General features: G+C 35.3%; 1 protein-coding gene across 1 annotated transcript; it reads left to right on the top strand.

The window, feature by feature from the left end:
• Positions 1–1,296: 1,296 nt before the first annotated feature.
• On the top strand, positions 1,297–11,345 carry c9 (complement component 9). Its single transcript, XM_027165452.2, has 11 exons — positions 1,297–1,445; positions 1,690–1,798; positions 2,124–2,274; positions 6,127–6,271; positions 6,491–6,629; positions 7,312–7,545; positions 9,205–9,445; positions 9,875–10,018; positions 10,139–10,314; positions 10,644–10,872; positions 11,068–11,345. Exons 1-11 carry the CDS (start codon positions 1,366–1,368, stop codon positions 11,223–11,225), a joined length of 1,806 nt encoding a protein of 601 aa, XP_027021253.1. The 5' UTR covers positions 1,297–1,365; the 3' UTR covers positions 11,226–11,345.
• Positions 11,346–13,859: the final 2,514 nt, after the last annotated feature.

Raw genomic sequence — 13,859 nt, 5'->3', positions numbered from 1 at the left:
ATTTTTTTTTTTTTTTTGTAATTTTTTTTTCTGATCTGTTGCTGTTATAACTTTCATTTGGACGGTATGGGTTGCACTGAGCAAATACACCTAGATAAAACAAAAGAGGTTATATATATATATAACTAATAACAACTAATGTTCTGTATATCCTCTTACTAAAATAATTATTTGCTGATAATTTAATATTGTACTATTGTACTTTAGGCTTTAGAAAATATTTTTGGTGTTGGTTAATCATTCATGAAGGAAAGTCCGTCTGCACTTTCTAGTACTATGTACTATGGATTAATTGCATGGGAGATCTTCATGCTCATCTGTTGAACAACTGTTCTGTAACAGGAGAATTCAAAGCAAGAATAGTATACATATGTTACTTTACCCTATTTTACACTATAGTCTGTTTAGCTGCTGTGTGTCGATTTGATGATGACCTTTAAACGGGCATTATAAATAAAAGTTATCTCAACATTCTTGAAAAATCTAATCAGTAACAAAATCTCAAGCCCAACAATATACACAAATAGAAAATAATTAGAAATCACAAATATAAAAAGAGAGGGTCTTGTGGACTGAGCTGTGGACAGAGTCCAGGCGGGTTGAGCTGGCAGATAAAGCTTGATTAGTCTCATCTGTGATTTGTGTAGCCTTCCTTGCCAACCTCACACATCGTTCTATATACACACAAAGAAATCTCTGACAAGATTGAGTAACCTAGTAGATCAGTGCCTTTTGGACTTTTGTTTGTTATTGAGCTGTTTAAACTGTTTGTTTGATTTAGTCTTTTCCCAAAACTGACAGTGATTGGCAAATACTGTATGGGGATTGTGACATTTTTCCCAGTCCCCTGCTGTTCTAGTCACTTCATTTCATCATTTCTGGGAAGGACAAAACCAAACACACAGCCTTAGTGTAACGGTATATACAGCTCAATCAAACACATTCAATGCATAAATAATTTAAGTGAAATAGCAAAGAACTCATGCACAGAAGGTTTCTCAGTTCTAGATTCAAACATATTAAATAGTCTGATGCAAATAAATAAACAGTGTGTTAAAATAGTTGTTACATAATACATTACTCAACACATTTAAAACTCATAATGACAAAACTAATAATGTTCTCATGAGCATTCTTAACAGCAGTTCCGTCTTCTTTTTTTTTTTAATTTGGAAAAGTAACTGCATATAGATCGTGAAATTATACAAATATAATTGTTATACAGACAAAAATAATAAAGACAGCATGCAAACATTTATCTATTAGCTCTGGTCAATTATTAACACTTGTCCAATCATCCAATGTACTTAAGGGCCCACCACGTACAAACAGACACAGTCTACCAGTCCTGGCTGAAGTCTCACAATGAGGATGTTGATGTCAATAGCTTTGATTACACACTGCTTCTTGCAGCTTACTGCTGGAATAAGTGTTGGTGATTTCATGTATGTACCCCTTCTCTAATTCTATTTGTGTTTAAATCATGCATGCTATAATATTTATTAGAAGTTGGCAGGTGATAGGAGAACCATCCAATCAGATATCGTGGTTCAAAGGTTTATCCCAGTAGGATGCTCATATTTACAAAAATCTGAATATGTATAGGCTGCAGTGGGATAAAAGTCTGTTCAGTTTAAAGGGTTTACATGAATTGATTAAAAATTTTCCTTAAACTGCTCTCTGTTAAAGGCAAGGGTTTAAAAGAAAAGCAAGGGAATTAAATGCACCAGCACCTATTGACTGTAAAATGACTGCTTGGTCTGAGTGGGCACCCTGTGACCCTTGTACTAAAACCAAGGTAACGCACACACACACACACACACACACACACACACACACACACACACACACACACACACACACACACACACACAGAAAGAGAGAGAGAGAGAGAGAGAGAGAGAGAGAGAGAGAGAGAGAGAGAGAGAGAGGGAGAGAGAGGGAGAAAGAATAATTTCATATTAAATAGTAATGTAAATTGCATGCAGAATTAATCAGTTTTCAGGGATTATTTATCACCCTCATAGTAGTTCCTTAAAAAGCACATTTACAGACGAGTAAATCAATTTCATAAAAGTAAATTGTGTATTAGTTTTTTACTTTTTTCCCCATGTATGTTTTAGCATCGTTCCAGGGGTATTGAAACTTTTGGGCAGTTTGGAGGTCGAAGATGTATAGAACCCATTGGAGAAAATGATGTCTGCAAACCAACAACTCAATGTGTGGAAGATCCACCACCTGTCTGCGCCGCTAATGAGTTCCTCTGCGAAACAGGTTTTTACTGTCAAGAGTACAGTTAATGTAGCTGAATCATAGGCTGTTTTCATAATCATAGAAGATTTATTTTTATCACTAAAGTCCATAATGAGGATTTACTGAAATATTGCAATTGCAGACTTCAGAAGCAACCTATGTTAAACTGCAGAGTTAAGCAGGAGCTGCATGTGTGCGACAGAGTTTATGTAAAATAGTGATTTGTCTCTAATGGAAATCTGACCTTGATCTTAAACACAGTTTTTCACATATTTCATGATATCGGCTGGGGCATTATTTACATTTTTACATTTACATTTACAGCTTTTGGCAGATGCCCTTATCCAGAGCAATATAAAAAATGCTTTTAAGTCTCTATTATTGAATACATTAACTCTTGTTCACTAGGTAACTGACATAAGATTTGAGGAGCCAAAACACTGTTCAAAGTTTTTTATTTTTACGCATGATGTATTTCATGAAGAAGGTCTTTAGCTGTAATATCTCCACTATCTGACAGTGAATTTAAATGTGAATTCACATGTTCTGCCCCAAGTGCTTTTTTATCATTTTACTTTTTAATATTTTTGAGATTACAAAACTTACTAAACTAGGGCTAGACTATGACTTCTCCTATATGTATTTTATGTAAATTTAATGCAAAGAAAGGCAATATGCTTTTTCATGCTGTATTTATGAAGACATTGTTATTGGGTTTAAAGTCTCTGTGTTAAAAAGCGTTGGTGTAGACTAGTATAAAGGTACTGAAAACCTTTGTACTAGATGCTTCTACTCAAGAAAAATCTGCCATTCATTGATGTGTGAACTATGCACAGGTGATTTTAGTAAACTGAAATGGGAGCCCAGAATATTTAAGTACCTGCTTAACCAGAATTGTAATATTGTTTTATTTTATGAAAACTCAGTTTATTGGAACTCACTCACAATGGAAATCTAAGCACTTTACAAAAACATGGTTTGCATTAATGTATAAATATTGCTTCAAACAAGCACCCTCTGTTAACAACCCCACTGGACAATTCTTGTTAAGTAATATAGAGCACAGATGTGTTAGACCATAGATGAAGATGCTGTTCAAGAAAGCTTAGTGCTACCCCGTTAAATACCTGCTAAAATCTGATTGCTCATGGAAGCAAGTTTTTTTTAAATGATCAAGTTATCATTAAAAATCTACTCACAGAGCAGTGCAAGCTTTATCAGAACTACAGTTACTGTGAAATAGCTATTTGAATTCAACCCCTTTGTCTATGTAGGCTCACACCTAAAAAACTTTGTATGCTGCCATAACCTTGTTTTGAAAATGATTTTTAGGTTGCAAATGCAAATTGATCATGAGATACAACTATTCGAGTAAACTTTATTCACAATATGACAGCTATCTTGTCTAAAAATCCCCCCTTTTTTGATAATTGTGCGAGGTTGAGAGTAATTATAAAAGTATTTTATGAAGATAAAAATGAAGTGCATAAATCCTAAGACTAGTTCATAAAAGCAGGTTTTGCAATTCATAAAAAATTAGCTCAGAATTGTTCTAAATGTTTATAAGAAGCCAAGGAATCAAGGAATAGATGGCCAATCAGGATCATCTTTCTTACCTAAGTAAGTTTCCTTGCAGAGAGAACTCTGGAACTGGCCAGCACAGAGCTACCTCTAATGGATGGACTCTGGGTCCTGGTGAAGCCTGGCTAGAGCTCCTGGGAGCAGAAAAATATTAGAGGAAAGGTGTAAAGACAAAGCCATATCTATACCATGGTGAGATACCATGGCCACTTCCACTTGGTCATATCTCTGTCATATGGACTCCACCAAATGCATGTGAAGTCATTAACCCAGGATGTCTAGGCAGGATGTCTGCTTCCATGTTTGCATTGCCCAGAATGTAAACTGGTCTCAGGGAGATCGGTCTGATTTCTGCAAAAAGGATCTGGTGTGCTTACCTAAATAGGGGACACAAATACAACCTGCTCTGGTGGTTGATTTAAGAGGCCACTGTAATGTTGTTTGAACAGGCCAAAATATCATAGCTCTTCAGATGTGGGAGGAAGTGTTTCAATGCTAGAAACATCAACTTTATCTTCAGGATGTTTGTCCCATGAAAACTTTTGTGGCAGCAGCACACAAACATATAATGTGAGAAAGTGTGACATCACAATGCCTTCCTGCCAACAATATATTGCATCAATGACTGCAATATAATACATAGATCCCCAGGGGTTGCCGAGGAGCCAGAGCTGCATCCATGCACTGCGTAAATGTATGTGGTGATAAGGCTAATCCAAATAGAAGAACTTCAGAAACTTGATGTGTAGGTATACATCCTTTAGATATATTGTGACAAACCAATCCTCAAGGTGAAATGAGACACAATGAGCTGAGTGTTAGCATCTTGAACCTCTATGCTGCAGTCCTTCTTGAGTACTAAAAAGTATTAGCTGTAAAAGTCTGACTTGCTCTTCGGAAAGGTTACATTTTCTTTGGCCAAGAAAATGTTTTAGATATGGAACTTGTTGGGCAATATACCTACAGTATGGACCCAAGAGGTCAAGAGGGTAACTGAATTTAGTAACATTTCTTAAAGTTTTTCTAAGATACATTTAGGAGAAGGTGCTAAATGTTGCTAAAGGATCTGCTGTAAGGGACCAACTGAACAGGCAGTGAAGAGAGATCACTGTTGAGTAAAGCTGGAGGCAGATAAATCACCAGGTGTACTCATTCCCTGAATCTCTCCAGGTGGCAGGATCAAGTCATGAACTGAAAAATTATGTTGAACTATTAATTGCTAAGGAGCTCCATTTGACTGTAAAGTCGAAGTGACATTATTTACATTTACATTTTAATGTGCAGTGTCACCCACATGAGGATGGGCTACTTTCTGAGACTGATTCCTCTCATGGTTTCTTTCTCATGTCATTTCAGGGATCTTTTCTTTGCCACCGTTGCCTCAGGCTTGCCCATTAGGCATACATTTAGGGATAATATTAACATCATTTTAAATTTTAAACTTTTTAATTTTAATTTTAAACATCTTTTTTTTCTATTTTTGTGCACTTATATAAAAACAATTTCTATTGTTAAAAGTGCTATACAAATAACTTGAATTGAATGGAATTGAATTGAATTCATTCATGTACAATTAATCAATTATACTAAGTAGGTGCTAATGATCATCAATTTCATATTTAGGTTGACACAGTTAGTAACTAAAACAGAAACAATTGTGTAGGATGCTTAAAACTGGATGAGGTACAGCCAGCATAGCAACTCTTAAATGCTATGGTAAGGTAATGGAAGACAGTTTAATGTCACAGGTCAAACACCATTTCAAAACGGAGCACAGCAACAAGACACAAGGTAGTTCTCTTCCAGGCAAAACATGGTGGGGGTTTCTTGAAGGTTTGGGCCTGTATTTTAACAAATTAGAGCTGGAGATTTGGTCAGGATATAGGATATCCTCAATGCTGAGAAATTCGGACATATACTTTTCTATTATGCGATATCATCAAAGAGGAATCTGATTAGCCCCACATTTGTTCTGCATTTAACCATTACCATTAAGAACTATCTTGAGCATAGAGAAGAACAAAAAGAGTCCTGGAAGTGATGGTTTGTCCCCCACAAAGCCTTGATCTCAACATCATCAAGTTTGTCTGGGATTGTTCTTTTTCCTACCATTTTAATAATTGGTAAAAAGAAATCATTAACACTTCTTTTTGAAAGCATTTTTCACACCTGTGTAAAACTGCTGCACATTTCTGTATATGTCACTATTTGTGCATGTTTACAAGTCCATTCTTATAAAAATTACATACATAAATTACTTTACTTACCCTTTCTCACTGTCTCCACAAACAGGCTTCTGTATTAAAAATCGGCTTCTGTGCAATGGGGACAATGACTGTGGGGACTTTTCTGATGAGGAAGAGTGTGATAAGATCCGCTCCCCATGTGGCAATTTGGTCATGACTGAGTCAGATATCGGTCTGGGTGCAGGATACGGGTAAGCAGCAAACAACAGTAAAATATTACTACTGAAAATAAGCAGGAGATAAAACAGGAGACAGCAAGCAATCTGATTCAGAATCCAACAAAATGTAACAGAACTGTTACAACATACATCGTTTAGAGAAAATACATAGTTTAGAAAAGAAATAGTTTACTTGTTGAACACATATCCTACATATGATGTGCTAGACAGGTCTCTTTTATCACACAACAGCATCAACATTCTAGGCTCAGGCCCCCGAATGAACCCATTTAATAACAAGATATATAATGGAATATGTGACCGTGTCAAGGAGCCATCCACATTGAGCTACAACAGGTTGCCCTGGAATGTTGCTGTCCTTAACTATGAGGTAAGTAAGAAAGTTAGAAAGGAAGCTATGAGGTAAGTTCAAAGTAAGAAAGGAATGTTTTTGTGAAAAACCAAATGTAAATCGTGTTACATAAAATATTTAAAACTAGGAGGAAGGTGCCATCTGGTGGTGTGGCAGGAAATTATCTGAACTGGATATAGGTGACTCTTGAACCTGAGCCAAACAGGCAGGGAGGTGTCACTGAATGTCCTTAGTTTCATTAATAGTTCCTCAGGCTTGTAGCCCTCCCTAGCAACCAGTTTGTGAGTTGTGAGTACTTCTAAAAATAGGTGGTTCAGCTCTGGGTACTTTGTGTTACAGTGCAGAGAGACTTTGAGACATGAGCTATGGAAAATGTTTGTAACTAAAAGCATTTAACTGCATGTCATACAGTTTGTGACAATAATTTTCATTTGAAACACACAGCAACCTGTTGCAATGCAAAACGTACACTTACACCTAAGTGACAGGGCAAACTGTAAAGCTTGACACTGAAGCTAGCATTCTTGTGCTTTATACAGGTAACAACCATTTAATTAATATGCAATCCAATGCTTTGCATATTAATGTAAATAAATACTCAGCACATTGTAACCAACAGACAAATGCAAACAGTTGAACATAACCCATCTCAGTAAATATGAATATATTATATATATTATATATGTTCTTTTACCCCCAGACATTAGTGGATGAGACTACTTCTAAAGAGGTCTACAAAGATACTCATTCATTGCTGAGCGAACTCACCCATGATATTACTACCAAAACTTCTGTAGGATTATCCTTTAAGTTCACCCCTACTGAGTCATCGGGAAAAAATGGCACACAACTTGTGAGTGCCTCAGCTGGACTGAACACTGAGACTGACAAGAAAGAAATGATCAAAACTATTACAGACCACAGCACCACAAATGTAAGTAATATTTATCTTCATTCTTACTTTAATCATGTAGTAAACACATTTAGATTTCAATATAAACATAGATCTAAGTAAAACTCCAGAGTTTTTCAACCTCTATCCACTGCATCTGTAATGTACTGTATGTATGTATGTGTGATTACAGTACCATGCACAAGAATTTCATTAACTTTTTTTTACTAAAACTCTGTTGACTTTGAACTTATAATAAAAATGGTAAAAACTCTGTAAATAAACATTTATTAAACAATAACTATTTTAAAACTGCAAGTTACAATGAATGTTGTACCAAAGCTGTCCTTGTTGAGTCTTACAGTAATAATAATTATTTAAAAAATTATTATTCATTAATTATTAAATAATGTTAAATATATGAAAAAAATCATTCAAATTTGAAATGCTAAAACAATAATTATAAAAGTATAGTTTAGTATAGTAAAAATAAGTATAGTATTTATTTATATACCTGCTCATTAATCAATCAGTCCTCTTGCAGTAGCATGTAATGAGGCAGCATGGTTGTTGGTGACTTGTTTCTACATGATTAAAAACCAGGCCCCTGCCAGGCCAATAATTCAGCTGTATTCATTTCTTGCTTATTCATGTGTTGCCTTAAGTTTTGCCAAAAGCATGTAAAATTCCTTCTTAACCGAATTCAGGTCAGGCAACTGATTTGCCCATTAATGAACATTCTACTTCATTTCCTTAAAAAATGTCTTGGTTTGCTTGATGTATTCTTAAGGTCATTGTGCATCTGCATAGTCCAATGAGTTTTTGTCAGACTATGAGCACATAATATATCCTAAGACAGATCAAAATTAATCTGTCACATCATCAATAAACACAAGAGAACCAATCCCAGTGGCTGCTGTGACACTACTTATGCTATGCTTCTAGATGAAGTGATTGTATCTTTGTATCATGAGTGATTCCTCCCCTTCTCCTTATTTTTGATTCCCATCTTTCTGATATGTTGTCTCATCTGTCAGGAGAATAATGTTCTAGAATTTGTAACTGTTTTAAAAAGAATTTTCTTCAACAGGGAATGGATGCTTCTGTCCTTCTCCACAGATTTATTTCATCTTCTGGGCCTTTTTGTGTTCCTGAACTTATCAGGGCATTCTAATATTTATTACTGTAGCAAATACTTGATTTATCTACAATTTTTTTTCACAGTAGATATGGTTGATGCAGTCTGAAGACTGAACAAGTATGGCTTTCCAATAAGGGTAGCTAGGAAAAAGCCTTCTGCCAAAAATAAATTTGGAACCATAAACTAGGTTTGCAAAATGCACCTGAACAAACCACAATAGTTTTTGTACAAGAGTCTCTGGACTGATGACACAAAGGTGGAAATGTTTGGTCATCATGTACACACATACACACCAAAAAATAATACATCTAAATGGATAACTCATATGTGGAAAATATACATGTAGTCACCATTTTTAATTTATATAAAGCTGATGACCACACAAATGTAATGTAGCCCTGCTAACTAAAGCCATTAAGTTGAAGGAAAGTGTACTGTCTTTTTTTCATGACAGAATTGCATTTTGGTTTTCAATGGAGTGAATAATGTAATGTTTGTACCTGGATTCTGTTTCAAGCTACCATAATCCATCTTTTTGTATTGCACATCTCGTTTTGCAGGAAAAATCCTTCTTTAGGATTACGGGCAAAGTGCAACTAGGCACATACAGAATGAGGTCTCGAGGTCTGGAAGTCACTCAGACATTCTTGGATGATGTTGATGCACTGCCTATAGAATATGAGAAAGGACAGTATTTTCGCTTCTTGGAGGATTATGGGACTCATTACACCAGGAATGGAAGAGCAGGGGGGGAATATGAACTTGTATACATCCTTAATAGTAAAGTAATCACAGACAAGAGTAAGTGTAAATCTCATGTATAAAATCATAATATTTATTTTAATATTTTAATTATATTTATTTATTTATCTCTTCAGATAAATAGTTGAATTCCTATTTTGTTGAGTCCTCTCTTGGAATTCTTACAAGTATCTTTTTACATATTAAATATATAAAAATTGAAAGATACAATTTAAAGATTTAGCTTTAAATAACAAACAAACAAACAAATAAATAGATGTGTATCTATCTATCTATCTATCTATCTATCTATCTATCTATCTATCTATCTATCTATCTATCTATCTATCTATCTATCTATCTATCTATCTATAGTCAGATTTGTCTTTTTTTTATTACTTTTGTTTCTTGAATCTGTCAGCAATTTTTCTATGGAAGATTATGGCATAAAAGTGGCATATCACAAAGAACTTCTCTTTGATCTTGCAGAAACAATAGAAAATACACTGAAGGATTGCTTGAAAATTGGGATTGATGCAAATTTTGAGCTCACTGGAGGTATTACAGGAGGTCTAGAGCCAGGCAAAACTGTACCTGAAGACAAGTGTAAAAACCTGATAAAGAGTGACACAAGTATGTGCCTATACTTACACCATAACCTGTTTTAAATAACATTTTTCAGTGCCATTGTGTCTTCAATGAAAAGAAAAAAGAATGAAAAATGCAATCCAATATTTTGTCCCTGTCCACTAGATACTGATAAAAGTGAGCCACTAATTGATAAAGTGATCAGTGCAGTGAAAGGAGGTACCCCAGCTTCAGCAGCAGCAATGAAGTCTCAGCTCAGTAATTCTGGTTTGCTGGATTGGAATCATTATGTGGAGTGGGCAAGGACACTGTCTGACATGCCTGCTCTCATCCACAGTGATGTAAACACACATTTCCTTTTCAATCAACACTTAACACTTACATGCCAGTGTGTACTTTCATACTTTGTAGGAGTTTTTCAAATTTCCTTTTATATTCTGCTTTCTGTTTGCAATTTAATTAATTTAGCAAGTCTTTATACTTGTACAGTATCTTTTATACATGTTGTTTTTTGTTTCATTATTAGTTTTCATTTAAGTATGATTCTGTATGATATGGCAAGTTATTTGCAAATTCAATTCAATGTTTAGCATGTGCAGGTCTGCTAAGCTTACAGTTCTAATTATCATGCATATTTGTTTAATCTGACTAAAATAATTCTGTGTTACAGCCTGAGCCCATCTATAATGCAATACCTTTGAAATTCCCTGATGCCCAGCCAAGGAGGGAGAACTTGCAGAGGGCCCTGAATGAGTACATGGCAGAGTACAGTGTGTGCAAGTGTCAGCCATGCCAGAACGGTGGCACCATTGCCCAGATAGATGGCAGTTGCAAATGTCTATGCCCAGTGCAATCTGAAGGTATTGCCTGTCAGAACATCCGTCCTGAATTTATTAAAGGTGAGTAAAGAAGACTGACAGACTCCTAAGAAAAAAATTATATACAGTATTTGAAAAGGCTTCTGTTTGACATGCATCATTGTTCTGTTGCCTTCTTGTGTCCAACATTATAATTGACATGTAGACAATTAAAAAAAATAATCAATTAATTATTTAATAAGCGATACATTGTGCCATTCCTCTGTGTGTTTGCAGATAATGACAAGCGCATAGAACAGCTGGGCAACTGGGGCTGCTGGTCTTCCTGGTCAAGCTGTAATGAAGGCATCCGGAGACGATTTCGATCCTGCAACACAGGTGGCCTCGAAGGAGCTATCTGTAAAGGAGACACAGTCAGCGACGAATATTGTTAATGCTGAGTGGTCTTTCAATTGATCTGTTCTCCTCTCTCTTTCTTTAGCAGTTATACACACGGACACAATTAAAAAAGGCACAGTCCTTTGGGTTTCAATAAAATGCCAGCACAAATCAAATCAGAGGTTTTATACATTCATTTAGTAGACATACAGTACATGTTGTCAAAACCAAGGACTTCTCCTTAAAGCTTTATCTTGAGTTTTATCTTTTTCTTTGTGCACTTCATTACATTACTTAAGCTATGCAAAGGTTATTTCTATTAAATCTAGTTAGGTTTTTTGAGCAGCTTTAATTTAATTTAATTTAATTTCAGCCTTAATAATCATGTCAGGTACTACCCCAAATTACCCCTTAGCCCTGTCTGATATTGCTGGGTATAAAACTGTATCCCAGAATGGCAAAGGAAGAACTCTGACATTCGCCATTGTGCCAGTGCAGAATAATAAATAATCAATGTCAATCAAGTCTTTGCTGCACAGTAAAAATTCAAATATATAAATAAAAAAAACATAATACTAAATACAACTATTTAGTGATTTAATAAAATAAAGGACATTTTTACAGAAACAAATATATACAGCAGATGAAAGAATAAAGACACATAATAAACTGCAGTATGGAGACAAATGTGTGCAACAAGAGCTGATTTTGTAATATTTTCTTCAACTGCATTTATGCAATTGAAATAAAAATGCAAACCACAATATTCTTTGTTGGCAGCATATTAACATTTTTTGTTGCTTGGCCTCATCGAAGCAGAACACAGCATGAATACAGAGAAACAGCCATAGCAGACAACTGAAGCCATTCAGGGACTTGATAAGCAGATTACTGCTTACTGTTATCACTCCAACATCATCTTTATATTTCTGCAGTTACATATCTTATGTATGATAGTAGGCGGTAGGCTCTAATTCTGGCTCTGTGCTTTGACTCTATATTCTCATTGTCAATAAAGTCGCATGGTTCAAACAAAAAAAAGCAAATATCTGTGAATAGTGAGGTTGAAATGGATTTGTTAACTGTGTTTGCACTTTGATTTAACAACTTCAGTGTGTGTTTAGCTTTACTAAACACATTTACTTCAAAACTGGGTTATTGTCTTGATTAGTGCAATTTGCATAAATAATAAATATACTGGCTAATAATGGGTAATACAGGTACATTAACAAGAGTATACAATAGTTTGTTTTGGGTTTTTATGCAAACAAATCAAAGGTCTCTTCCTAGATTTCCTTGTTTAGGGCCTGGATGGCTTGAATGACCTTCTGGAAGAAGCTCCTCTTTATATCTGTGTTGATCTACATGGAGCAAAATCCATAATTATCTTCTTGGTATACAGGAGTACTTGCATTCAATAGACTGCAGGTTCATGAGCTCAATTGGGATAGTGCTTTCACCTGAATGTAACCTGCTTTGGAGAGTCTGCCTTTCCTGAATGATGCAGGTCTAAAACAAGGCTATGATGCTGTCAGGATGCTTCCTTATCACTGCGGAGGGCAGTATAAATTTTCTTAAGCCTCTAGGATCGTGAAGTTGCTGACATCCTTTGGTTAATCAGAGTGTTAATGTGACAGGACCATGATAGGTCATGTGTAATACCAAGGTAATGGAAACTTTGTACACCTGGGCCCTGTTGGATCATAAGGGGGTGGTAGCAGCTCTCCTGCCTACTCTCTTTTATGCCTATGTATTGATGACACTCAGGAGAATATTCTTCTCCTGGCATCTGTTCTCTAGGCTTTTAGCCTCCTCCAAGTAGGATTATTATGAATATGAGAGATTATGTATTATAATGAGATATCAGGCCCAAAAAACAATGTCATCAGTGATCTTAATAGTGGTGGAGATGATATATACAAAAATAAACAGCCCAATCCTGAAATTTCCTGATCACTGATATACAGAGAAAATTAAGTTCATTGTAAAGGGAAAATGCTAAAGTATTTTTGTACCTTGTGCAACTTTTTTTTCTTTAACATTTTGTATTCTTAAGCAGGTTTTTGCATCTTATCTCCCATCTGGTGGTCAATTCTTCATTCATTTTCTTACCTTTATTTGATTTTATTTGTTTTATTTATGTATGTATCGTTCCCCTTCCCCTTCAACTTGCTTTCTCCTCCTTAGCTAACAGAAAATATCAGAATATTCAATAAATTATTCATGTTCTATAAAATAACACATACAAAAAGTCCATGCTAGAAGAGAATGGTCAAACATAATGTTCTCAGATATACTTCCATATGTGTTTGTGAATACATAACCCAAAATTCAAATTTGGTGTAAATCTTGCACATAATTGCATTTCATTACATAACAATGAACACTTTAAAGCAAACAATTAAAATCTCATGTCAGTTGACTTGAATGATCAAATGATAATGGATGAATAATAACTCAGTTTTTATCAGTTAAATAACTTCATTCATACATCCACAGTGCTTCTGAATGAGTGATTAATACAGAAAATTAGTGAGATGGAGAGGTGGATGGCCTATTTTTAGGCCTCACGGGCCCCTCAAGGTCAGTTTAATAGAGTAGCACTGCAAGCTTCCCATTGAGCTCCTGAGAAGCTCCTCTGAGCTTCAATAGGCCTCAGCTTTGGAGCATCAGCTTATGGTAATTGGTCT

Source organism: Tachysurus fulvidraco, chromosome 26 (assembly GCF_022655615.1).
Source record: "Tachysurus fulvidraco isolate hzauxx_2018 chromosome 26, HZAU_PFXX_2.0, whole genome shotgun sequence".
Taxonomy (NCBI): Eukaryota; Metazoa; Chordata; class Actinopteri; order Siluriformes; family Bagridae; genus Tachysurus; species Tachysurus fulvidraco.
Note: the sequence above shows the minus strand (reverse complement) of the source record. Positions and strands in the feature narration are given on the sequence as shown.

Bases quoted from the DNA above. Each gene is read 5' to 3' on its own strand.
- c9 (XM_027165452.2), top strand. From the start codon at position 1,366: ATGAGGATGTTGATGTCAATAGCTTTGATTACACACTGCTTCTTGCAG. The intron at 1,446-1,689 runs GTATGTACCCCT...TCTCTGTTAAAG, and splicing joins ATAAGTGTTGGTGATTTCAT to GCAAGGGTTTAAAAGAAAAG. The intron at 1,799-2,123 runs GTAACGCACACA...TGTATGTTTTAG, and splicing joins ACCCTTGTACTAAAACCAAG to CATCGTTCCAGGGGTATTGA.